Source organism: Diaporthe citri, assembly GCF_014595645.1.
Source record: "Diaporthe citri strain NFHF-8-4 chromosome Unknown scaffold_1, whole genome shotgun sequence".
Lineage (NCBI taxonomy): Eukaryota > Fungi > Ascomycota > Sordariomycetes > Diaporthales > Diaporthaceae > Diaporthe > Diaporthe citri.
This window is the reverse complement of record NW_025064846.1, coordinates 5,134,018-5,160,498: the sequence shown is the minus strand read 5'-3', so window position 1 is coordinate 5,160,498 and position 26,481 is coordinate 5,134,018. Positions and strand designations below refer to the sequence as shown.

Genomic DNA, 26,481 nt, shown 5'->3' with positions numbered 1-26,481 from the left:
GTCGAAGATCGCAATCGACGTCGCTCACAAATGCTCCTCTGCCTGCCCCATTCCCGGCCTTTTGGAGTGGCAGTCCAGGATCAGGGTCAGGGTCAGGGTCTCATGCAAGCCTGTAGGGTTCCCAGAGGCCTGCGGGTACCAATTGGCATGGCATATGTAGATTTGGACCGAGGTATCTGTCTGCTTACAGGCGTTAAGAGTTATCCTATCGAATAGTTTACCTCATTGCAGGCCATCCCATTAGAGGTGCATCTTATCTAGTATCCTCCCGTTGGAAGTTACCCTTCAAAAACGCTGTCTCACAAGTAGGCGGGTATTGGTCAGCAAATTCCACGTGTGGTTGGCGTTGATTTGGCGACGGCAGGCTCCGGAGTTATTAGTGTGTGTAGCCGCGACTCACTAACACGCTGAGGGAGCGCGTCTCTGACGGTCAAGGAAACAAGGCAAGCGCTTCTTGAGGCCCAGCTCCAAGGCGTCCTGCTCAATATTCTACATCAAATCAGCCCTTTGATACCGGTTCGCTCCTCAACTCACTGTGAAATGAGACGATGAGCCGCCCTCACGTTGGCCTGATTCTGGCAGGGGCAACCACAGATCGTCATGGATGTCTTGCCCTTCAAGGTTCGGCAGAACTGCATCGACTTCTACCAAGCGACTCCAACCAAGTACGACCCTCAGCTTCGCAATGACATACGCCCGGACCAGCTATCCAAGGAGCCAAAAGTTCCCGTCATCCGCATTTTCGGCTCGACCCAGACTGGGCAGAAAGTTTGTACCCATGTCCACGGTGCGTTCCCGTACTTGTACATCGAGTACACTGGCAGCCTTGCGCCTGAGGAAGTGGGCGCATACATCTACCGCCTGCATCTGTCCATCGACCATGCCCTGGCTGTGAGCTACCGCAAGGACACCTACAGCGACCATGCCAAATATGTCGCGCGCATCACACTCACCAAGGGCGTGCCGTTCTACGGCTTTCACGTCGGATATCGCTTCTTTCTCAAGATTTACATGTTCAATCCTATCGTCATGACCAGACTGGCCGATCTTCTGCACCAGGGCGTCATCATGAAGCGGAAATTTCAGCCGTACGAGGCACACTTGCAGTATCTTCTGCAGTTCATGTGTGACTACAACCTCTACGGCTGTGACTATCTTGAGAGTTCCAAAGTGAGGTTCCGCTCTCCGGTGCCTCAGTACAGCGAGGAGGATGAGAGCTCCTTACATCTTTGGCACAGCCAGTCCGTCTCTCCTGACAACATCACCGAGGACTATACTTTACCTCGCGTCAGCCACTGCTCGATCGAGGTCGATGTATGCGTCCAAGATATCCTAAATCGCAAGATGGTAAAGGAGCGGCGCCTGCACCATGATTTTGTTGAGAGGGACCACCCTGTTCCAGCCAGCATGAAGCTGGTGCACAGTATGGCTGGTCTATGGAGAGACGAGACAAAGCGCCGGAAACGAAGGATGCACGTCACGAACCCAGGCAGCAGTCCATTTCCTCCTGAAGTCCTTGTGTCTATGTCCGCCGATCCCCGTGAGTCCCAACCCCAGGGATGGGTTCACGAAGAGGAGTATGTGGAAGATATCAAGAACCTTGTTACCGAGGAGGCGAGAGCCAGTAACGGTACCAGACTATCTTTCGACGGTTTTGTACAGCCCATACCATTTGAGGAGACTGTAAACACAACGCTGCAGTCTGTCGAAGATCTCTTCCCCCAAAACTTGCTACCGAGCCTGGGCCAGTCGTCTCAGCTCGCCCAACAGGACCAGAATCCCGCCAATAACGTGGTAGTTGACGAGAAGGGCATCCTCGCAGCAACCCAAGAGGGCGATGCGGATTTGTTCCCGGATGACTCGGACGAGGAGCTGTTCCAAGGAGTGGCGCTTGCCCAGAATACTTCTGAACAGACTGCAGAGCCGAAGGTAGAGACAGCTGAAGCTGAGAAAGTGACGCTCAGGACGACAATCAACAAGCTAACCACTTCCGGGCCTTCTGTGAGACGAGTCGGTCGTCGGTATGTGTCTGAAACCATTGGGTCTGCTGGACCACAAGTTTTCGATGGCCTGCCTCAGGGTGTTTGTTTCAGTGGCCAGAGGACGGGCCAGCTACCCACGCTTCCTGTTACGGAGGAGTTGATCGATGCAGCCGACAAAGATGGCCTCATCTCCAAGAATCCCCTGACCCAAGCGGGGCTGAAGAGTATGAGCCTCCCATCGAAGCGGCCGAATGAGCCGAGTATCGAGCCATCAAGTGCCAAACGACCGAAGATCGACTCTGTTGTTGCACCAGCCCTGTCGGCAACGACGGCGCTCGTCAACGGAGACGTGAGGGCTTTAGAACGTCGCCCCAGTACAAACACCCAGCGACATGTGAGATTCCAATCCTCACAGACAGCAAAGAATCCTAGGAATGGTACCAAATTCAAGAGAGAGGACTACCAGAGCCTTGGTTTCCCTGTTGTCAAGGACCCTAATGATCCGACTACAAAATTGCGCTTGAGCCAACAGAGCAGCTCACAGAAGAGCGATGAGACCAAGGCAGACAAGAAGCCCCACAAGCTTTCCAGCTCAGCTGAGGAGGCTTCCCCTATTACTTCGAGCAGTGAAAAGTCCTATCCGCATGTGTCTTCTACTTCCTCCATCAAAACCCATGTGGCAAATTCAGCTCAAGCGCAATCGCCGACGATACTTTCCGACCTTGGGGAATCCTGGACCTTCGTTTTGGATCAACCGCCGCCATCAGCAGCAGACGTATGTGCCACCATGCAAGGCAACAGCTTGCCTGATGTCATTTACCAAGACGCATTTTACAGCCAGGACAAAGATGTGCCGCCAAGGATGAGGGAGTATGCCGGCAGAGAGTTCCGCCTTGAGGGGATCTCTTTGCCCTTCCTGCCTGATTTCGACGCTACTGGCCAATCGCCTGCTACATACGGCCTGGGTGTAGAGGGCAATCCGAACAGCAAGAAACAGCCTGAGAAGGAGTATCAGAAGAGAAGCCGGCAATGCTCGTTGAGGAGCTGGGAAATTGCAGGGCCGCCGCCGACATTTCAAGAAGTCTATGACTGGTGGTTGGCGAAGCAGAGGAAAGAGACCCCAACTCCTGGTTCCCCGAACAAAGAGGCTACTTCTGCCGGAGCCTTTGCCACACAGAAGCCCTTCCTCTCGCAGATACTTGGGGCCACGCCAAAGAACAAGCATGGCTTCAAGTACTCCCAGAAGAAGAGAACCACCAGTGTACAACATGAGGCTCAGTATATGAGTACTATGAGTCTCGAGGTTCATGTCAATTCCAGAGGAAGGCTCGTTCCTAACCCAGAAGAAGACGAGATACAATGTATTTTTTGGGCTACCAAGTCAGACGAGAACTCGCAAGACGGCAGCCAACTACCAGACAGCACTCTGGCTGGTATCGTTGTGGTATCAGAGGATGGTGAAATCGCGCGGCGCATACGACGTCAAACGAAAGTAGAGGTGATAGAAGAGCCTTCAGAACTCGACGCCATGGTCCGAATGATCGAAATTGTCAGGACTCGTGATCCTGATGTCCTTGCAGGCTTTGAGGTGCACGGCAGTTCTTGGGGCTATCTGGTCGAGAGAGCCAGGCATAAGTATGACTACAACCTTTGTGATGAGTTCTCTCGCATGAAGACACAGTCTCACGGTCGCTTCGGCAAAGAGGCCGATCGTTGGGGCTTCAACACCACATCCACCATCCGCGTCACAGGCCGCCACATGATCAACATCTGGAGGGCAATGCGAGGGGAATTAAATCTTCTTCAGTACACAATGGAGAATGTGGTGTGGCATTTGCTTCATCGGCGCATCCCTCATTACTCATGGCGGACACTGTCGGATTGGTACACCAACGGCCGTCAGAGAGATCTGGCCAAAGTCTTGCGGTATTACCTTACGCGGACGAAGATGGACATCCAGATACTTGAAGAGAATGAGCTCATTCCTCGTACCAGCGAGCAAGCTCGATTGCTGGGCGTCGACTTCTTCTCGGTCTTCTCGAGAGGCTCACAGTTCAAGGTCGAGTCCATCATGTTCCGAATTGCTAAACCAGAGAACTTCGTCCTTGTTTCTCCGAGCAGAAAGCAGGTCGGCGGCCAAAATGCACTGGAGTGTTTACCTCTGGTCATGGAGCCTCAGAGTGCTTTCTACAATAGCCCTTTGCTGGTCTTGGACTTCCAGAGTCTGTACCCCAGTGTCATGATTGCACACAACCTATGCTACTCCACCTTCCTGGGACGAATCGTGAACTGGCGAGGCACAAGCAAGATGGGTTTCACCGACTACAAACGTCAAGAGCGGCTGCTCGAACTCCTACTAAATTATATCAACATCACACCAAATGGCATGATGTACGCCAAAGTCGAAATTCGAAAGTCTCTCTTGGCAAAGATGCTTACCGAGATCCTGGAAACCAGGGTCATGGTCAAGAGCGGTATGAAGCAAGACAGGGAAGACAAGACGCTACAGCAGCTCCTGAACAACAGGCAATTGGCCCTCAAGCTCCTGGCAAACGTCACCTATGGATACACGTCAGCATCGTTCTCTGGACGCATGCCCTGTTCCGAGATAGCTGATAGCATTGTTCAGACTGGCCGCGAAACCCTTGAGCGTGCCATTGCATACATCCACTCGGTCGAGAAATGGGGTGCCGAAGTCGTTTACGGCGACACAGACAGTCTCTTCATATATCTCAAGGGGCGAACCCGCTTGCAAGCATTCGACATAGGTAATGAGATCGCCAAGGCCATCACCGATATGAACCCACGCCCGATCAAACTCAAGTTTGAGAAGGTTTACCACCCTTGCGTCTTGCTAGCCAAGAAGCGCTATGTTGGCTACAAGTACGAGAGCCGCGATCAAGTCAAGCCTGACTTTGACGCCAAGGGCATCGAGACCGTCCGCCGCGATGGAACACCCGCCGAGCAAAAGATCGAGGAGAAGGCGCTGAAGATACTATTCGAGACAGCCGACTTGAGCCAGATCAAGAGCTACTTCCAAAGCCAGTGCGACAAGATCATGCGCGGGCAGGTATCCGTACAGGACTTCTGCTTCGCCAAGGAGGTTCGCTTGGGGACGTACTCTGACAAGGGCCCGCCTCCACCAGGCGCGCTGATCTCCACAAAGCGCATGCTCGAGGACGCAAGGGCCGAGCCGCAGTACGGCGAGCGCGTGCCGTACGTAGTGATCACGGGCGGGCCCGGGGCGCGCCTGATCGACCGGTGCGTGGCGCCCGAGGACCTCCTGAACAACGACCACGTCACGCTGGACGCCGAGTACTACATCACCAAGAACCTGATCCCGCCCCTGGAGCGCATCTTCAACCTGGTCGGGGCCAACGTGCGCCAGTGGTTCGACGAGATGCCCAAGGTGCAGCGGATCCGGCGCGTCGACGCCCAGGCCGCGGGGGGCGCCGGCGCCAGGAAGAAGTTTACCCTCGAGAGCTACCTCCATAGCGCGAGCTGCGTCGTCTGCGGGGCCAAGGTCAAGGTCAACGATAACAACAACGGTGGCGGCGGCGGCGGTAGCCGCCAAGAGGATGGCAAGGACGTCGCTCTCTGCTGGAGGTGCCGGCGCGACACGGCCGGGTCGCTGCTGCAGCTGCAGACGAGGCTGAACACGGAGGAGAGGAGGTACATGGAGGTCGTCAAGGTCTGCCAGAGCTGCGCGAGATTGTCGCCGCTGGACGACGTCCCCTGTGACAGCAAGGACTGCCCTGTCTTCTACACGCGGAGGAAGCAGGAGGCCAGGCTGAGGAGCGAGAGGGGCATCGTTGAGCCTGTTGTGAAGAGGCTCGCTGCCGCGGCGGGAGAGCTGGAGTGGTGAAGCTCAGCGCTTGGCTAGGATGAACCGGTGGTCTACTTTGTTTGGTTTCTATGGTCGGATGGCCGGAGTAGGATAGATAGGACGCTGTCATGGCTGTGATGCCTCGGGTGCATTATACAAGGCAAGGCATTCGGAAAAGGTCGTGGTTACGGCGTCGCAGGGCGGTATGGCGTGAGGGGCAACATAGTGACTAAATGTCAGATCATTGTGCGAGACAAGAATTCAAGCCTCTAATTTCACGAGCGATTCCAGAAAGTGCAATTTACAGGATCGTCATTCAATCACCTAGACAAGTGGCCTGTCTACCTCCGCTGCTGCGATTACCAACGGGACTACCTACCACCGCCGTCCTTCCTCCCATTTCCTCCTGTCGCAATGCAAGATGACAAGACAATCAATTTCGAGCCGTGTGATATGATAGAGAGCAGCAGAGAAAGAAGACTCCGTACCGTTTCCATCCCATCAGTTCAAGATCGATGTAGCAAGAAAAAGAGACTCAAGGAAAGGAAGCACGTAAATGTAGCAATGGGTAATCCTCGGCAGCACGTTACTCCGCAAACTCCCCTTTCCAGCTGCCCCGTCATTCCTGTGTGCGTACTGGTACAATGGGAAACAAACCTCAGGTAGGGTTGTCCTCCGATCAGGTCTGCAATACAGACATTCGGGCAGCAAGCTAAAAGCTCAGGTGGGAGAACCAGTGACGAGGTCAGGCCCACAAGGTATCAGTAAAGAGTTTGATGTGAGACCAGTCGGTGCGTAGATGCCGAACGAGTTTTCCAATGCCGAGACACGCAAAAGAAGATTAGGCATCATCAAGTTCGTAAAAGAGATTCTGAGGACGTGACGCTCGTTGTGGGCGGTTTGGATGTATTGCAAGTAGTAATAGGCATAGAAGCGGCGGGTTCTGGACCGCGTTCGATCTGCAATTTGCCGTATGTGTGCTCCGTTGACAAAAAAAGGAAATATAATCAGTGAGTGACTGAGACGATAAAGACTGGATGATGACTAGATCATGACCCAGATCTGATCGTCCCTAATGAGGGGCCGGGCGTACTCGCTCGAGACGGGTGAGAGTGGATACTCGAGTGGTCGTGACCGTGCTGGGACTGACGACTACCCTTTTTGCGAGTTAGGGTGCCAACATCATGCCTCCCTGTTCAGCTCATGTTAGCGAGGTTGATCTATAAACTTGTCTGCATTCATGTCGTCTCTGCTTACCATCACAGCATGACCGGACATTATCCAGCCTGTCGGCCTCCCTATCCTGCTTCTCGTACATCAACCTCAGGTCCTCCGCACTATCATGCACCTCATTGTTGTCGTAGAAGCTGCTTTGGTCCTGGGGACCGCTGCGGCTTTTCAGGGTGCTGATCGAGTCCTGGGTGGACTTCCAGTACCCGCTGAGCCGGCCAGTGAAGGACGGCCGCGAGATGCTGGCCGAAGATGAGGCTTTCTTGTGGTTCGGCGTCAAGGTAGGCACGTCCAGGTTCATAGCAGAGTGGCTGCGCGTCCCCTGGGAGGTGTATGACGAGATGGAAGGCGGCGCCCGTGGCCGTGTGCCAGCTGCCGGGCGGCGACCGTATTGTGGGTTGAACTCGTCAACATCTTCCCTGGTGATGCCGTTGACCATCTCCTCCGTATCTGCCTGGCCTTCGCTATTGGTCCGGAGAAGCAGGTAAGAGAGGGCGTTGAACCATGTCTCGTGCCGCTGGCCTGTGGTACAGGTAAACTGACACTTCGACCAGGTGAAATGATAACAAGACTCTTGCGGTGCAGCCCAGGGGGCATGGGGTTATCGTCTGTGACGACACGCACCGCCTCGATCGGCACGCTCTTGGCTCGGAGCTCGGACCGGCCAGCATTGCTGGGATCCCGATCACTCCAGTACAGAGTCCGGGTGTACGGGTGGACCCAGAAATACCGACGGTGTCTCTTCTCCGACATCTCGCCGCGGCCGGCCTTGCGAGTGTACTTCCACAGGTATTCGCCAATCATGGTTTGAGTGATGGCTTGAATCATGCGCGGGTCGGTGTTGGGCCCAAAGCCGTGCGGATCCATGCCCATTCCACCGATGTTCTGGAAGCGCGCGTCCACCTCGGAAGCGAAGCTCGAGACAGACGACTTCCGGCTTCTCGCCGTGAGCCGTGTTGGTGAGTGGACCTCTACAGTTCCGTGCGCAGAGTCCATCCTGTCCTGGCGAGGCGTCGGCGTGCCCTTGACGCTTGCATTGACGGACCTGGCTGACATAGGCGTCCTAGGCCTGGTCAACGGGTTCTTGTAAGCAGAAGCAGGGAAAAGCGGTGGCCCCATGCTGCCAATTGTACCGTGTCCGCTGTTGGCAGTGCCGGTTCTTGCAGCCTCAATGGCCTCCTTATGGTTCGGCGGCAGTGGCGGCGCGTTCTTCAGCGAAGCACGAGCGCTGGATGCGCTGTCAGGTCTGCGAGAGGCAGCTTCGGCAGCGAATTCGGCGCCGGCCTCCATTGCTCTAGTCTTGGGCTTGAGGATACTGTTCAGGCTTTCATGTGACTGCTGCACGCGGACAGTAGTGCCAGGTGTCCCCACGCTGTTCGCACTCACAACAGAGTCGGACTTCCGGTGGCCATGTGCTTGTGGTCTGCTCTTAGCCTGGAGTATCTGATCAATAACGTCGGCTGTCAGTGAGGTCTGAGCACCCGAGTCAGACATCTTGACGCTCTCTTTGAGAGTAGGCTGTGCGTTGGTGTTGGCATTGGCCGAGATCTCCCGGAATGGACGTTGCGATTCTGGCGTCCCCGTCAAAGGTGTGTCTCTTGGCGATTGTCTAGTCTCATCCTCGGCGATGAATGGCGTCTCGGGTTCTTGGCCCTTGCCTCGTCCAAACAGAGAGTCGAAGAAACCCTTTGATGGAGTCGACGTCCGCTCGTCCTGGTCTCGTGGGATGATGAATGCATTCCTCTTCGGGCTTCTAGGCGAGACAGGCTCGGTGTCTAACGACTCGATGCGGGAGAAGCCAAGCGGAGCAACAACCTGCTTTCCACCGGTGCTTGACTGGGAATCCACCGGTGCAGTGTCCAGGGACTGTATTGATGAGAAGTCGAGCGCAGCATGCGCAGGCTTTCTCGCGACGACTTCTTTCTCGCTGGGTTGAGCAGGTTGGACTGGCTCGACGTGCTCGGAGATAATAGACGATACGCTCAGCGGGGGCGGGAGCGTCTTGGGCTCTGACCTTGGCTCAATGTGCTCAGAAGCAATACCCGAGACAGACAAGGCAGGCCGAGGCTCAGCTCGGGGTTCAACGTTCTCTGCCACAATGGAGGACATTGAGAGAGGAGTTGGGAGCGGCTGAGGCTCAGCTCTTGGCTCCACGTGCTCTGAAGCTATCGCAGACAGAGAAAGTGAAGGGAGAGGAGTCTCGGGTTCTGCCTGTGGCTCAATGCCTTCGGCCACGAGGGTGGAAAACGACAAATCCGCCGGGGACGGCTTGGGGGCCTCCACGTACTCCACGACTCGGATTGTTCGTGGCTCTGGGTCGGGTACAGCCACGGGCTCAACTTCTGTAGAGGCAATTGAGGAGAACACCAGTTCTGCAGGAGGTGGCTTTGGCGCGTCCACGTACTCCACAACGCGAACCGTTCGCGGCTCAGGTTCAGGCACGGCCACGGGCTCGATCTCCGCGGTAGAAATCGAGGAGAGTACCAGCTCCGCGGGTGGTGGCTTTGGCGCATCTACATACTCCACAACACGTACGATCTGCGGCTCAACCTCGGGCACGGCCACGGGCTCAACGTCTGCAGCCAGGATTGAGGAGAGCGCCAGTGTCGGCAACGGCTGTTCTGGCTCGGCCACCGGCTCGACGTCCGTGGCAGAGATTGAGGAGAACGCCAATGGAGGCAGTGGCTTTTCCGGCTCAGCCAGCGGCTCAACATGCTCCGCCACTACCGATGACATGGTCAAAGTAGGAGGAGCAGGAGGTGGCACTTCAGGCTCGGCGATCGGCTCCACCTCCCAGGCGACCAGGTCGGACATGCTCAATGTAGGAGGCACCACTTGAGGCTCAGGGATGGGTTCAACGTGCTCGTAGACGACGCCGGACAGGCCAAGTCTTGGAGGGAGAACAGGCTCGGGTACAGCCTCAGGCTCCGCCAGGGGCTCAACCTCCTCGGCGTGCACAGTAGACATGGTGAGCGTCTGGGGCGGTGGCAGAAGCGGCGTTGGTATGGCGCCGATTGTGGGCGGGGATCTAGTGGCCTGAGCGGATGCTTCATCCATCTCGGAATCATGCTGAGCCACGGAATCACTATACGAGATTGTCGACGAAGGACGGTCTCGAACAGCGCTGGCGACCGAGTCAAGGGACACGGGTCTTTGTAAAGTCCCGGCCGCTGAGACGGTGTGTACATCGACCGGCTCCGTCATCATGCCGCTATCCACCATCATGGCCCTTGGAATGCTGGGTACAGCTGGCACAGCAGAAGCCAGCGACGCGGTCCGCCCTGTTGCGGTCGATCCTGGCGTGACAGAGCGGAGGCTCCGTTGGCCGGGTGTGTTCATGACCGAGTCTTCGTCGCTACCTTCGAGCTCATTAAGCTCGGCAAACAAGCTCTGTTGTGGCATGCCACTTGGCCCAGAGAAGCTGCCGTTGGGATTGGTGGCCGGGCTGCTTTGCAGAGAGGGCCCGTCACTGAGCTGTCTTGAGCGTCGGGACATGGTGCTACGACTGGAACGCAATCGCATCATAGATGGAGAGTTGGGCGTCCTCGTGGGATCCATGTAGTCTCCCTCGTCCTCGCTCGCAGACGTCGAAGCAGTGCTCTCATACGAGTACTGCTGGTTGGCCGCGAGGATAGGTGCTCGCTTGAGAGCATTGGCCCTAATTGTGGCCCTCTTTGTGGGACTCTCAGTCTCGGTGTCAGAACTGAAGAAGTCTTCTGCACCAGTCTGGAAGTCGTCAGTCTCAGTGCCACGCTCATGAGCTGTCTCGAAAGCGTCGGTAGTCTCGTGCGCCTCATTAGCCGTCTCAAACTCATCTGTCTCGGTAGACGGAAAAGCAACATCGGCCATCCGGGATGAATGCCCGAGGGGCGGAGAGCCCTTCTGAGTCGCAACCTCCTCCCATTCGGGATCTTCCAAGTGCAGGATCTCGGCCTTGACGGCACGCGAAGTGCCCAGCTTGTCAAGCTTCGCTGGTTTCTTGAATTCGCGGGACTTGGCCTCCCTGGCACGCCTGTGGTGAGGTCGCTCAGCAGGATCGCTGCGCATCTTTTCAATTTCATCCCTGGCATCCTGGAGCAGTCGCTTCAGCTCGAGCTTCTCGGTCTTCTCTCGGTGAACGTTGGTGCGAAGACTCTGGATCGTGCGCTGCGCATGCTGAAGGGAGGTCTTCAAAGTTTCGCTCTCAAGCCCCGAATGTCTGGGGGTCGGCTTGATGGGTGAAGGAGGAGGGGAGTGCTCCGGGGTCAGGTTACCACCGGCATTCTCCAGGTCATCCTCACTACTTCCAGAGGGTGTGTTTCGTTGGCTGGTCCTTCCCCTCTCCATTGAGATAGCCTTGGCAAGCTCCTGGTTCTGGCTGGTCAACTCGTCGATCTTGCGCTGCATCTCTGCGCGCTCGCCCTCGGCTATCACTGCATTGCGCTTGGCCATGCCAAGCTCAATATCGTGGTGCTTGACAGCTGCCGCATGTTCATCAGCAAGCTTTGAGTGCGCCGTCTTGATCTCGTCGAGTTCCCGTTGGGTCGAGTTCTTGTCGGCCTGGAGGAGGTTGAGTGAGTTCGTCAACTTCTTCTCCCGGTCTGAGGCATCCTTTTGCGCGGCCATGAGCTCTTGGATTTGCGTCTCCAAGTTCCAATTCTCGTCCTTGTAGCGCATCTCGCTCTCATCCAGGTCCCTCATCCGCTGTTGGAAGCCTTCCACCTCCCTCTGGAGGCCGGACTTGTCTGACTTGGCATCTTTGAGCTCCTCGTCCCTCTCCTGAAGGAGGGCCTGCAGGTTTCGGACCTGGGTGATGAGTGATGTACTGATCTCGGCGGCAAATTCGATATCATGGATGCGATTGGCAGGCTGGTTCCGCAACTTGCGGTTCGGTACGCTGAACTTGCTGGGCGATCCAGTGGCTAGACTTTCGAACTTGTCGAATTTTGAAGGGCTGGCGGACCTCTGAGGAGAAAGTCGTTAGCTGGTGCCCACATCTGCAACGGATTCACGTTGACTTACCCTAACTCCGCTCTTATCCGGAGTGAAAGGCGTGCCCACAGCCACCTCGTTGCTAGGAAGTCGCTGCTTGGGAAGAAACGCCCTAGCACTCTCACGCGCAACCTCGTTGAAGTCCTTTTCGATGCTCGTGAGTTTCTTCTTGAGATCCGGCGACAGTTCCTCCTCGGCCTCGAGTTGCTCCACCTCCTTGAGTCGATCTTCGAGCTCCTTGCGCTGCTGGACCAAGGCCGTGCCGAGCTTGCCGGCTTCTTCCATGCGTCTGTCGGTGTCGGCAAGGTGAGCCTCGAGTGCATGCTTCGCTGAGGTCGCTGAAGCACCAGGGCCGAGCGCAAAGGTATGCGAGTCGAAGCCGGCGTGTCGTTGGATGGTAGGAGTGCCGGTAGAGAGGAAGGGATCGGGCTCTCCCTGGCCGAGGACCAGGGAGGGCTTATCGGAAGCCATCGAGGTAGCCATTTGTGTGCTAGCGACACAAAAAGCAGCACGATGCCTTCGAACAACGAGGCGTTGTTAGACCATGGACAAAGGAGTGCAGACGAGAGCGTGGAGGTCTGTGGAAGGAGTCGGGTCGTTGAGGACTGCCCGAAGGGGAAATTGTCCTTTCCACCCTACGGGAGAGTGACCCCGCGCTGGATCCAGTCCGCCCAGATGAAGGGGGAAAACACGTGAAATCCTGTTTAAGTGGTGGCAGCCAAAGAGATGAAACAGCACGCGAAGGGGCGGGCCGTGAATAGAAAAACGAGACGGTGAAGAAAACGGCGACCGTCAGCGAAAAGACGCAGGACTGGAATGAACGAATGAGCCGCGTTGTTGTGTTGTGTTGTGCTGTGCTGGTCCCGGGTGTTGTGTGTTATGTCGTGTTGTCGTGTTGACCTGGGCCAGTCCCTAGGCTCCGGCTAGCAAGCGGGCTTGCGTGATAAGCGGGAGGGGGGGTGTCGAGCTGGGCGTGCAGCTGGCTGCTTGTCTTATGTTGTGGCGTGTGGTGCGGTGCAGCGGTCCCAGCAGTGCAGGTGCAGGTGGGATGGTTGCAGTCAACAAGGCCCCTCAGTCCAGGTCGGCAGGTCAGAATGCGGCAACCTGCAGGAGGAAGATCGAAACGGAGTTGGGACGAGCCGGGGTGGGCAGGGTAGCGACAACGAATTAGGGGGCGTGGCCAAAGGCGCAACAGAACAAGGCGGGCGAACTGGTGGCGTCCAAAAAGCGGCGCCACGCGGCACGAAATCGTGTCGTGGTAAAGAATCGGTCGAACTGACTCCAGTTGAGTCGATTAGAAGAATTATAAATCGGTCTTCGGGTTGCTGCTTGAGAGACACCGCAGTACAGGCCGGTTAAGACGACTGTGGTGGGCAGGACAAGCCAGCAAGGTCGGTCGCAATCGCTGCTGGTGCTGGTGGAGGGAGTGGATGGAGCGGGAGAACAGGGTCCCGGCTCGTGGTGAGAACAGCAACAAAGAGCAAGCAAGCAATAACTCAAAAAAAGGGTCAAGTAAGATACACAATGATACAGTACAGCCGCAGCCCAGCCCAGCGTGGAAGGCAGAGTCTGGCTGGAGCTACGGGGGCGAAGGGGAGTGGGAAGGGAAAGGGGGGAAACGAGGTCGAGGTCGAAGGTTAGGGTAAAAGGAAGAAGAAGAAGATGTCTGGCCTCGACTCGGCTCTCTCCCTCTCACACAGTCTCTCTCTCACTCTCAACGGTGTCTCGGTGAGGGAAGGGGCGCGGGCGAGGAGCAAAAGAAGGAGAATAGAGGGAGGGGGTGGGCGCGCGAGCAAGCGAGAGATTGAGATTGAGGTCAAGGGAACAGACCTCGTCGACAGGGCCGGAAGAGCAGGGTGGGGATCTAAACGAAATCGCCTGCTGAGCCTGTGATCCACATTTTCCATATTCACCCAGGGACATGGGCCAACACCTAGAGGACGCGCGAGGCCGGGATGAGTTGGGTACGGTGGTTTGAGATTTAGATATTTGCACACCGTAGAATTGCGAACCATCAATCTTCACTCGCCCAACCGACTCACTGCCACAACGCAGATGCGGGATCAGCAGAATCAACATCAGCACCAATATCGGCCAATGTTCAATGTCAACACAGGCCAGACCGGGGTGGGACGAGCGGGATTGTCAGGATGAGTAATTTGCTGCAGGGGACATCCAGTCTCGCCCGACCCCAGGAGCCAGCCCGACAGGAACTAGAACATCGAAACACCGCTCACAGGTCCTGCGCAAGCGTTGGCAGTTCGCTCTCCCGTGCTGCCGCTAGCAAAGTGACAACCCATTCCGACACACAAGGTAGACTACGTGCCAATAAGAACAGTGTGACGTGCATCGACACAGGAAGCCCGGCCGAGCCTGACCCGACCCCCAAGAAAGTCTGGTTCCGGCTGTCGGCCACGTGTGAAACGTGCGCTCATCACGGCGCATCTTCATCAAGGTGTGGAGCAGAGGCATGTCCGGCAGAAGTTGGCAAGCGGGATCTCGGCTGCTGAGGGAGAAACACGGGAATCTGTCGTCTGTGGGTATGTGCATGTGTGAGAGCACTGGGGCTTTCAGCGTCGAGGGATGCACAAAGCCCACTTTCCCCGTATTCACATCGCATGCGTGCGGGCCTTCACGCGCGACACAGCTAGCTGTCTCTCCTTCTCCATAGCAACCACGCGGCCACGCCTTCAGCCTCTATCTAGCCTAGACACGGTGATTCACAACACACGCGCGCACACACACAAACCTGCAAGCGTTTCGTGCTACCGAAACGACTGTCCTGAAGAAGCAAGTGCTCACCACCCACCCCATCGTCGATGCGCTGGCAGGAGGTGAGTCAACTCTGCCTGTTGTGAAGAAGAGTGCATAACAAAACACGCTCTACTCATTAACCGCTCAGGGGTCCCCCTTGCACATCTCTGGCCTTGGCGTGCACTCGCGTATCCACAGCCGGCACTGTTAGTCTGTGCATCACCTACTTGGAGGACGTCAACTCTCATGATATCGAGAGAGAGAGAAAGAAAAAAAAGTTTTAGATTGCGGTCATGCGGCTGCGACAGGCCGGCGAAGGAAGAGACATGGTATGAGCTCACAACCTGGGCCGTACGATCTGAACCAAGGAGACGTCATCCTCTAGACATCACACCCCTGCAAGAGAATGTGCCCACTACGGAATAGACTAATTAGTCTAGGTCAGTCAGCATGCAGCACTTGGTGGACATAAGATTATATTCATGTGCTTTCCACATGCGTCCATATCATAGCCTCACGCGCACAGAAAGTAGCATATATCTCGAGGGCTTGGACAAAATCTACATGAGGCGCAATATTGAATGAGAGGTTTGCCTGAGATTCCGCGAACAGTACCACGATGCATTCAATTGCGCCTGAGTCTTTTCCTCTGCAAACGCTCCCCAGAGCGGGTCGGAGGGGCCAGCAGACACGGCGCCTGCAAGCCTAGCATATAAGGCCAGTCTATCTAAGTATCGCCAGAATCGCCCTTTCTAAATAGGCGTATCAGTATTTTGATAGACCGAATAGAGTCTCTTTGAACAGAAGGCCAGCCTAAACAGAGATCTTCCTTTTGAATAGAGTGTTTATTTTAGACATAGGGGTTTTCATTGAACAGATGGGCCATCTTACCAGAGAAATCTATCCAGTAAAACGCTCCTTCCCTCAAAAGCATTCGGAGCTCTTCCTTACATAAAAGGTAGCGCTGTCTTGCTTTGAATTAATGTATTAAGGATAGCTGCCTTGTCTCTGTATTCCCTCTCGTGAGATGGGTGTCTTGGGTATAAGCATAATAAGCGTGTAATATATCTGTATACCATCCGTTTCTTTCTGTGCGAATATCCGTTCTCTTAAATAGGGTGACTGGGAAAGGATTCTCTATTGATCTTAACACTCGTTGGAGGAAATCTCTCTGTACAGACTGATTTTCTGTTTGGAAGAGGCCAAGGACTTCTTTTCGGACATAGACCATTAGGGAATATATCAACAGAGTCGTCTCGAATGTTGACCTTTGTCTGTATCAACATAATTGTAGACATTCTGTCCCCTGAACCCCCAAACTTGCTATAGTAGTGGAGTGTGAACTCCGATTGATCTTAGGGCGCCAGTCCATACGCAAATTCCCACAATTGATTCCAGAACTCGAACCCTTCATATTGGCCACCGCCGTGCGCAACTATGTCCCCAATCATTGCCGGATCTGCAGGAGCGACCCCCGGATTCAGCGTTGACAAGTACCAGCGCTCGATACTTCGATATGCTTCGGCATACTCGGCGAAAATGGGCCGGCCGTGGAGCACGATTGCACATCGGGGACTACCCAGGCAGCTGGCGGCCCCAAATAGTTTGCTCAGCTGACGCAGAACTTCGGGAAGGTTGTATATCGTCCGCACAGTCTCCAAGTCCCAGCCACGATCTTCCACGCTCAGAAGCCTGAAATCCTTGATGATGGCCAGAGCAAGATGAAGAATGGAGACAAAAGTGAGAGAAGGGTAGGATTCGACCGGCACCGAGCGAAAAGCGTCGCAAAGCGCTTGCGTGCTCTCTAAGCAATCCCACATGGTGCGACATCTCAATTGTGTGTTCTCGAGTACGTCACTGCTGTCACCGTGTTTGAAAGGCTCGAACAAGCGAATGCGAAGGGCGGCGCCGTGGGATCGCAAGAGGTCTAGATAGGTGTCAGCTGTGACTCCCGGCGATCATGGAGAGACTAACGGTTCCACTTCAGATGATCCGGTAACTGTTGCATGAAATCATCCAACTCCCTTCGAATAGAAGCTACGGCTATAGAGTAAAACTTCCGATGGACGCCATCATTGGAGACTTCAATGGTCTCCCAAAAAGCATCATTCACCTTAGCCGCGATATTCTGCAAGCGGACGAGGTTCACCAGCAATGGGTCAGTAGAATACTCTTGGTCCTGTATCAGTTGCTTACAGCACTGGTCCAAGTGTGAGGTGTGTTCGAGTCTCGATCGTGTGCCGACGAGGCCGCACAATCTAAAGTGGGCTGCGTGATGAGTACAGTGGAAGGCGAGAGACAAAAGGGGGGGGGGGGGCGGACTCACGAAGACGTTATATACTACACGCCTAGTATAGCTCGATGACCGTCGCTGGTTTGCTTGGGCTGAGGTGGGAGGTCGTTTCTCAATTGAGCCGCGTCCTCGACGATGGATGCAAAGGTGGAATTCACGGGCCGGCGGGGTTTGTTGAGGCCCAGATCCCCGACCAGGCCTATCGCCAGTTGCAAAAGGCTTGTATCCTTACACGCGGCGTAGAAATATATATTGTTCCTGGCAAGTAAGCCCATCAGTAACCAAATATGTAACAAAACAGCTGCGGAGAGACGAATCATTGGTTGTTCTCACCAGGCAAGAAACACCAGAATAGTTTGGACAAGCTCCAAGCTCTTGTTCGCAAGAACCACAGTCTGATGTGCAATATGTTGTCGCAACCGGCTCTCAAAAGCAGCGGATGCCTCCGGCTTCGGAGGCCTACAAACCCGCAATATGGTCTTCAGAAGGAGCGGCTTGTCTTTAAACATGTCGTAGGCGTTGTGGCAGGGCAGCGGGACGAAAGGAAATTGAGGAAGCATGAAGGTCACGTATTCTTGGAGGACCTGGTCCGCTTCAACGAAAGGGATTTCGAAACCTGGAACTATGGGAATAGAGCCAGATCGCGGTGGAAATGATGCCTGGACAGGCTGGATCAATGGGATTGAGGAAAACTCTTGGTCCGATGCTTGCGTTGTGGCTGGTGTGTTGCTGTTCCCTTCTTTCGAGAGGGGAGGCGTGTTCGGTCTACCGCTCAGCAGGAGCCGGGCGCTCATGGTATCGATCCAGGAGCATCGCAATGTCATCCAGCTTTTTTACGATTATTTTTGCGCGGCTACAAATGAGCGACTCGTCAGTGTGTCTTCTCGATTCTGTCGTTACCGTCCATTTCGCCTTGGGGAGGTAGGGGAGGGGCAGGGAGCTTACGTCGCCTTGCCTCGCCTCTTGTCTGAGACAGGGCGCGACTTAGAGCAAGAAAGACTGTTTTTAAAGCATCTTCAGGATGGTTGGATGACCTGAACCAAGATACAGGGAGAGAATAGCAAACCTTTGGCAGACATGGCCACTGTCATCTTGTGTGGCCGGCCAGACACACCTCACCTTAGCCCGGGGAGCAGTTGGCGCAGGCCCGGGTCTTCTCCACGTGCGACGAGTCGGGCATGCTCGCAAAAGAGCAAACAGAACAGCGAGAAATTTTGCTAACTCAAGGGGTGATTCCAAGTTTGAATTGGTCAGGGGGTACGAGACATTCAAGAGTGCTAAAGGAACCATGAGAGCGGAGCGGAGGGCAGAAAGGCACCCGACAAACTATGAGCACGGGCTACCCATTGTGTGACGACCAATGACATAGCCGCCTTGTTCAACGACCTCGTCGGGGCGCTTTTTGCTCTCCGCTGCCGCCGGCCTTTACACCAACCAGATCTGCAACCCCCGTTCGGCCCCGTTGTTTGACCCTGACGTTTTGCTTTGCTTCGGCGGCGGCGATTTCTTAGCCGCCGTTGCATCGGCTTTGAAATGTAAGCACCTCTACCCGATTAAACTTTCACCGGCACTTCATCCTGACACTGCAGCACCTCGTGAGGACTACGAAACGAGAAACTATGGAGGAGAACAAGGCTGCATCGTCAGAGACGCCTGCGGCGCCCGTCGCTGTCTTCAAGAAGCGAGGCGCAAAGGCCAAGATGAATTTCAGAAAGAGGCCTGCGACGCCACCACCTGCAAACAGCGATAGCGATGACTCCGACTATACCTCCGCAGAAGATGACCAAGGCAGGAAGGTCAAGCGCAGGAAGAAGAGCACGGGTATTGTCACAGCATCTTCAAAGGACAACCCAGCGGTAGATAAGGACCTGTCCGCCTCTGTCTTTAGTGCCGACCGCAGCGTACCCATAAGTAACTCCAATGATGCTATGAAGCAGAGTAACTGGTATGACGAGGAAGCGAAGGATGCACTGTTAGCAAAGAACCTCCTGGGTTTAACTCGAGCCGTGCCGGGGACATAGGCGCCGGATGGCACATACAAGGGGCTGGCAAACCAGACCTCCTTCATTTAGAAGAACCCCAATGCACCCAAGAAGACGGTTGGCCCTATCAAGGCCCCCACGAACATCTGCACGATCATAGTTATGGACTACGCCCCCGACGTGTGTAAAGACTATAAGCAGACCGGCTTCGCGGCTTTGGCGACAACTGTAAGTTCTTCCACAGCAGAGAGGACTATAAGCAGTCGTGGGCCCTGGATAAAGAGTGGGAAGACGTCATGAAGGGCAAGAAGAACCTCGGCGGGATAGTGGTGGCTAGCGCGGACCGGAAGAACAGGACGGCGGAGGATGAGGATGACGCGGAGGACGAGGACGACGCGGAGGAGGCGCTGCTGGAGAACATCCCGTTTGTCTGCTAGATCTGCCGAGGACCTTATAAGGCGCCCGTTATTACGCGATGCGGTCATTACTTTTGTGAGCCTTGTGCGCTGAACCGGTATCGTCGAGATCCGAGCTGTGCGCAATGCGGCGCGGGCACGAACGGGGTGTTCAACTTCGGTAAGAGGTTACAGAAGCTGTTGGATAAGAAGAGGGAGCGTGCGGCGAAGAGGAGACAGGAGGCTATCGAGAGAGGCGAGGAAGTCAGTAGTGATGATGAGGAGGGAGGGGAGTAGGGATGGGTCACGCGAGCATGACGCTGGCATACCGTAGCCGTGTAGCGCCCACGGCTGGCCAGGTTGCCCGGAAGCTGTCTGGGGCCCCATTTTCTGGTAGAGTTGCAGCTCTCCAAACGAGATTAAGCCTGAGGGCTATCAAAGATTTATGTCCAGTCTTGGTGCTATTCATAATGAGACAGAATAAACGTATGATGATTCCCAAAAAAGCATAACTCCTGAAGTGAGGTACTGTTATAAGTCATGCAGGCAGAGCAAGGTGCCTGGATAGTGCAATGTATGGAATTGGTCTCGAAGCATGCAACATCTTTCAAAGGCTCTCCTCTAAATCTACCCTAAGTGGTCCGGATTCGTATGCTTCATTGGTAAATACGGTCTGCTCGCTTCAGCCCTTTGACAGTTCGACTCATGCAAGCATAAAGCCGCCATTTCATAGAGCGTGTCCGGCGTCGCTAGGAGACAACCGGGTATCCACTACTGAAAGCCAGGCTGACCCCCACCTGAGCGAGGCAGCCCTGCAGCCCAGCTGAGACAAGCAGGACAAGCAACCCATGCCTGGATGGGTGCAGCAGCTGCCCCTCGTCCCATGTGATCTCGCCTTTTGTCCCCTGGTCAGTTGCATCATCAGACGTGTTTCCCTCTCTTATCGAGCCGCCAGGCAGCCTCGGGTTTTGATGACCTACGGACCAAAAGACCGCGGGTTCCTACTTTACATCCACCTAGAACTATCCTCCTGCCTCTTCATCAGCGAACCTAGCCTAGACATCCCTTCTTCTGCAACACACAGCTTCTCTACAACCCCTCATTTCTCCGAGCAATACCGAATCTCACAAGGCGAACCCCCGGCGCCGATCGCGCAATCCCCACCATGAACATCGGCAACCCACTCTATTCCATCGTCAACAAGCTGCGGGACACATATACACCCGTCAGCAACACCTCGACCTTCCGCAAGACCGGCCAGATCACGCCGGAGGAGTTCCTCGCCGCCGGCGACTACCTCGTCTTCAAGTTCCCAACCTGGTCCTGGGCCGACGCCGACCCCTCCTCGAAACGCGTCAGCTACCTGCCCGCAGCGAAGCAGTTCCTGGTGACGCGCAACGTGCCCTGCCACCGCAGGTTAGATGCCGACTTTGCGGGTGATGCCGGGCACGAGGAGGCGCTCGTGAACGACGGCGACGACTTCCAGGGCCAGAAGGGCGGCGATGAGGACGGTTGGCTGAGGACGGGCGGACTGTCGAGTAGCCAGCCCTTGAAGGTTAGGGAGATCAGGACGGTAGACGACGCTGGCAACGTGGGCGACGGGCAGGTCGTGGAGGATGATGATGATATCCCTGACATGGAGGACGAGGACGATGATGAGGCCATCATCCGGGATGTGGAAGGCGATGGCTTCAACAGGTATGTCTGCGCCACGGAGCTGCTGGCGCGCAGATACATGTCCATGGCACTCTAGCTGACTGATACTCTGCAACAGTGGCCGTCGAACATATACACTCTACATCATGTACTCGCCCTACTACCGCACACCACGGCTCTACATGTCCGGCTACCTGCCAAACAGCCAACCACTCCCACCACACCTAATGATGGAGGATATTGTGGGCGACTACAAAGACAAGACAGTCACGCTCGAGGACTTTCCCTTCTTCGCCAACAACATAAAGATGGCCTCTGTGCACCCCTGCAAGCACGCTTCAGTCATGAAGACGCTCCTGGACCGCGCGGATGCGGCGCTCAAGATCCGGCGCGACAAGCTCAAGGCTGGCACAGCCACGGGCTCTGTGGATAAGGGCATGGAGGGCCTCGTCGACGAGATCAACAAGCTCGATGTGAGTGGCGCCGCGTCTGATGCGGCGGAGAGCAAGGGGAGTGGGGATGAGTGGGAGGAGGTCGGGCATGACACGGACGACGAGGTTGCCATTCGGGTAGATCAGTACCTGGTGGTCTTCCTCAAGGTATGTACCGCTGCAGCGAAAGGAACCTGCTGGTGGTGGCTACAAATACTGACTCTGCTCGACTACAGTTCATCGCGAGCGTGACGCCAGGCATCGAACATGATTTCACCATGGGTGTCTAGACACAGGAGTGCGGTTTCTTTGTCTTTGTCCTTCGGCGTTGAGAAGGAATCTAAGTTTGCGCAGCCGCACCTAGCGTGAAGCGCTCCAGGTGCAGGTTTATAGGATCGGCGTTGGCATCAAGAATGTATCTGGTCATGGGCAGCACGAGAGTTAGGTCCGGATTGGAATAATCATACGGGTGCCTTTGTGCTCCAACTCTGAGATGCGTAAGCCACTCGGATGCGCGACATGTGCTGTCTCACTTCTTGAATGTAGCCTCGCAAAAAACCACAGAGACACTGTGCTACTCCATACCTACTCCTGGTACCCAAGTACAAGGTTCGGCTTAGACACGGTCGGGCCGTCTTCTTGCTTGCCGCAACCCTTCGGCTTCAATTCCCGGGAGTGCGAGCCCCGATGCATGTGTTGTCGTCGTCCCAGCCTATGACCTCATAAGCCCCGAGTCACAGCTATTTACGAGTCACGAGACTGAGATGTTCATTGCTCACTGCCATGTTCATCTCGGCTCTATTCTGCAATGAAGAGTAATCTCACCATTCAGGGGGCCGGTCAATGGCAGGCTAAGTGTCACTAGGGGCCGTGTGGAGATAAGAAATTACGTTGCCCCCAAGACTTGGGCTCCGGCGCTGTGGAGAAGGTGCGCCTGAGAGCTTGCAGCGGGCGGACAGGCGGGCACGCAGGAGAGTGGGCAGTGCCTAGAGCATCATACTCCACGCTGACGACGTGTCTCGCATCCATCATGCTTGGCGACACCTCGTAGCTTCTTCTGTGTCGCAGGCAACCTCTTTTAACTCTTGTTGCATCTCTTTCCTAATCTTTGCTTCCTCGGATGACCTACCCCTGCCGACTGCCCCTATTCGAGACGAGGCAATTCACAGCTCTCGGCCCGGCTGATGACGGAGCTCCCCAACACATCGGCCTAAACCTCGGAACCAGCCTCGAGACACTCAGCAACACCATTCTAGACCGTTTCGATGGCTGCTATTCGTAGCTTGGACCATTCCAAGCAAGTTTGATCGACTCCGTGGCTCTGGGAGGCATTCTGTGGAATACGAGACTGACCGGAAGTTTTGCGCAGGTCCGAGCAGGAGTTGGCAATCAACATCAAGAAGGCGACGAACCCGGACGAGACCGCACCCAAACGAAAGCATGTGCGCAGTTGCATCGTGTACACATGGGACCACAAGTCCGGCCAGTCCTTCTGGGCCGGCTTGAAAGTGTGCGTCTATTCCCCAGCGTGTGCTCTTCCACCCCCGAGACGAGGAGACATACCACCACCGATTCTACAAGGAACATCTCCCAGAAGGAAGCGCGAACATCCAGATCAGACGCACGCACGTCGTGTGAAGTGCGCATATGGCAGGCGAAGCTGTGGCGGCCCATGGTCCCCCATCACAGCTTGGTGCGCTGGTTACAAACCACAGGAGGCAACAGTCAAGAGGAGGCCGATCTTCCAAGTGGAAGCTTCATCGTGAGGACAGAGCAGAAGACATCACCAGTGGCGGCGATGATCCATTGCGATTGCACTTAATGGGAAATGCGCTGACATATCTGTAGACAGCCCATTCTTGCTGACGAGGTCCAAACCTTCAAAGCCTTGATTATGGTCCACAAGGTCATTCAAGAAGGCCACCCCAACGTAATCAGAGAAGCTCTGGCGAATAGAGGATGGATCGAGAGTCTGAACAGAGGCATGGCCGGAGAGGGCATGCGTGGATACGGCGCGCTTATTAAGGAATATGTCTACTTCCTGCTCGCAAAGCTCTCGTTTCACCAGCAACATCCCGAGTTCAACGGAACTTTCGAGTACGAAGAGTACCTCAGCTTGAAGTCAACCAACGATCCAAACGAGGGCTATGAGACCATCTCAGACCTCGCGACCCTTCAAGACAAGATAGACCAGTTCCAGAAACTGATCTTCTCCCACTTCCGCAACGTCGGCAGCAACGAGTGCAGGATATCAGCCCTGGTACCGCTGGTGGCAGAAAGCTATGGTATTTACAAGTTTATCACTAGCATGCTGAGAGCCATGCACTCGATGACCGGTGACGTGGAAGTGTTGGAGCCGCTTCGTTCCCGTTACGACGCCCAGCATTATCGCTTGGTCAAATTCTACTACGAATGCTCAAATCTTCGTTACCTCACGAGCTTGATCACAATTCCCAAGTTGCCTCAGGACCCACCAAACCTGCTTGCTGAGGACGAGAATGCGCCAAAGCTGCCTGCAAGGCCGAAGCAGGAGATTGAGCGAGCACCAACACCCCCGCGGCAGCCCAAGAACGAAGAGCCGGACGAAATTTCCGAGTTCTGGAAGAACGAATTGGAGCGCCAAAACCGAGAATACGAGGAACAGCAGCGAGTTCTGGAGGCGCAGCAGCTATCACAACAGCAGGCGCAACAGCAGGCGGCGCTTCAGGCACAGCGCGAGTTCGAGGAGCAGCAGCGACGACTAGCGGAGCAACAGCGCATGCAGCAAGAAGCTCTGATGGCTCAGCAGGCACAGTCTTTTACGCAGGGACGCCTTGCAGAGCTGGAACAGGAAAACCTCAGGGCAAGAGCTCAGTACGAACAGGACCAGCTGATGCTACAGCAGTATGACCAGCGAGTCAAGTCTCTCGAGGGAGAACTGCAGCAGTTGCAGAACAACTACGGACAGCAGATTTCGAGCAAGGACGACCAGGTTCGCGCTCTGCAAGAACAGGTGAACACTTGGCGCACGAAGTACGAGGCGCTGGCGAAGCTGTACTCGCAGCTGCGGCATGAACACCTCGATCTTCTGCAGAAGTTCAAGTCTGTACAGCTGAAGGCGGCATCGGCTCAAGAAGCCATTGACCGACGTGAGAAGCTCGAGCGCGAGATCAAGACCAAAAACCTGGAGCTGGCAGACATGATCCGCGAGAGAGACCGGGCGCTTCATGAGAAAGACCGACTTACGGGGTCAAACAAGGACGAGCTCGAGAAGCTCAAGCGAGAACTGCGCATGGCACATGACCGCGCAGACAACCTCGAGCGGAGCAAGGGCAACGAGCTCTCTACGATGCTGGCCAAGTACAACCGGGAGATGGCAGATCTCGAAGAGGCGTTGCGAAACAAAAACCGTGCTCTCGAGGAGGCACAGGCCAATGTCAGAAACGGCAGCGCCGACCTAGAGCAGCTTCTGCGTGACAAGGAGGAGGAGCTCGAGGTCTACAAGGCCGGCATGGACCAGGCGCTGGTTGAACTCAATGAGCTCAAGCAGAACCAGGGAGACACAGACCAGGTCCTCGATGGGCAGCTGGACGCCCTCATCATGGCCAACCTGGACAAGATCAACGAGATCATCGACTCAGTCCTCCAGTCCGGTGTCGCTCGTGTGGACGACGCCACTTACGAGCTTGACTCCACCATGCAAGCTGGTAACCAGAACGCATCTCCATCGTATGTGCTTTCTCAGATTGAGAAGTCATCCTCGAGCGCCATGGAGTTCGCGACGGCGTTCAACAACTTCATTGCCGATGGACCTAATGCTGCCTACGGCGATCTGATCAAGGCGATCAACGTGTACGCCAGCTCAATCGCCGATGTGTGCAACAATACCAAGGGTCTCACCCGCCTCGCCACGGATGAGAAGAAGGGCGAGTCGTTGATAAACGGGGCACGCCAGTCTGCACTGTCGACGGTCAAGTTCTTCCGTGGACTGCAAAGCTTCCGGCTGGAAGGCATGGATCCTATCCAGAAGACCGATGTTGTCATCAACAGCAACAACGATGTTCAGATGAACCTCCAGAAGCTGAACAAGCTGGTCGAGACATTTGCGCCTGGATTTGGCAAGCTTGCGAACAAGGGTGACCTCGGCGACCTCGTCGAGTCAGAACTGAGCAAGGCTGCCGATGCGATCGCCGCGGCGGCGGCGCGATTGGCGAAGCTCAAGAACAAGCCTCGCGACGGCTACTCGTCATATGAGCTCAAGGTGCACGATTCCATCCTGGATGCAGCTCTAGCAATCACAGACGCCATCACGCGCTTGATCAAAGCGGCGACCGCAACGCAGGACGAAATTGTGCAGGCTGGCCGCGGTTCATCCTCGCGCACGGCATTCTACAAGAAGAACAACCGATGGACGGAGGGTCTCATCTCGGCCGCTAAGGCCGTGGCAACCTCCACAAACCGGCTGATTGAGACGGCCGACGGCGTGCTCTCTGGGCGCAACAGCCCAGAGCAGCTGATCGTGGCGTCTAACGACGTGGCAGCCTCAACGGCGCAGCTGGTGGCCGCATCTCGCGTCAAGGCTGGATTCATGAGCAAGTCCCAGGAGAGCCTGGAGCAGGCCAGCAAGGCTGTCGGTGCGGCGTGCCGCAGCCTGGTGCGACAGGTGCAAGCCATGATCAAGGACCGCCAGGGCGAGGAGGAGCAGGTGGACTACACCAAGCTGGGGGCGCACGAGTTCAAGGTGCGGGAGATGGAGCAGCAGGTAAGCCCTGGGTCGACTCTCTTTGGTTCTGATGATAGGTCAAGCAACGGACTTACTGACGTGTCTGTCTTCACAGGTCGAGATCCTACAGCTCGAGAACGCTCTGTCATCTGCCCGGCACCGGCTGGGAGAGATGCGCAAGATTTCGTACCAGGAGGAATAAATTGTGGGAAAGGGGAGCTGAGGTACGGGGAAGGGAGGCTTTCTTCAGTTTGGAAGT

General features: G+C 55.5%; 6 protein-coding genes across 6 annotated transcripts; 4 read left to right on the top strand and 2 right to left on the bottom strand.

Moving 5' to 3' along the window:
* Positions 1-600: 600 nt before the first annotated feature.
* Positions 601-5,847, top strand: INS49_001415 (uncharacterized protein; the record flags this gene model as incomplete). Its single annotated transcript, XM_043162244.1, has 1 exon — positions 601-5,847. The coding sequence occupies one exon, from the start codon at positions 601-603 to the stop codon at positions 5,845-5,847; it is 5,247 nt and encodes a 1,748-aa protein (XP_043030750.1).
* Positions 5,848-6,976: 1,129 nt separating this feature from the next.
* On the bottom strand, positions 6,977-12,480 carry INS49_001414 (uncharacterized protein; the record flags this gene model as incomplete). Its single annotated transcript, XM_043162243.1, has 4 exons — positions 6,977-7,000; positions 7,085-7,488; positions 7,590-11,982; positions 12,040-12,480. The coding sequence occupies 4 exons, from the start codon at positions 12,478-12,480 to the stop codon at positions 6,977-6,979; spliced, it is 5,262 nt and encodes a 1,753-aa protein (XP_043030749.1).
* Positions 12,481-16,118: 3,638 nt separating this feature from the next.
* On the bottom strand, positions 16,119-17,850 carry INS49_001413 (uncharacterized protein; the record flags this gene model as incomplete). Its single annotated transcript, XM_043162242.1, has 4 exons — positions 16,119-16,690; positions 16,738-16,935; positions 17,130-17,314; positions 17,390-17,850. 4 exons carry the CDS (start codon positions 17,848-17,850, stop codon positions 16,119-16,121), a joined length of 1,416 nt encoding a protein of 471 aa, XP_043030748.1.
* Positions 17,851-18,675: 825 nt separating this feature from the next.
* Positions 18,676-19,475, top strand: INS49_001412 (uncharacterized protein; the record flags this gene model as incomplete). The annotated part of the gene is made up of 3 exons (XM_043162241.1): positions 18,676-19,062; positions 19,129-19,266; positions 19,302-19,475. 3 exons carry the CDS (start codon positions 18,676-18,678, stop codon positions 19,473-19,475), a joined length of 699 nt encoding a protein of 232 aa, XP_043030747.1.
* Positions 19,476-20,598: 1,123 nt separating this feature from the next.
* On the top strand, positions 20,599-21,810 carry INS49_001411 (uncharacterized protein; the record flags this gene model as incomplete). Its single annotated transcript, XM_043162240.1, has 3 exons — positions 20,599-21,131; positions 21,208-21,688; positions 21,757-21,810. The coding sequence occupies 3 exons, from the start codon at positions 20,599-20,601 to the stop codon at positions 21,808-21,810; spliced, it is 1,068 nt and encodes a 355-aa protein (XP_043030746.1).
* A 493-nt stretch (positions 21,811-22,303) lies between these two features.
* On the top strand, positions 22,304-26,424 carry INS49_001410 (uncharacterized protein; the record flags this gene model as incomplete). Its single annotated transcript, XM_043162239.1, has 4 exons — positions 22,304-22,335; positions 22,890-23,030; positions 23,369-26,261; positions 26,338-26,424. The coding sequence occupies 4 exons, from the start codon at positions 22,304-22,306 to the stop codon at positions 26,422-26,424; spliced, it is 3,153 nt and encodes a 1,050-aa protein (XP_043030745.1).
* Positions 26,425-26,481: the final 57 nt, after the last annotated feature.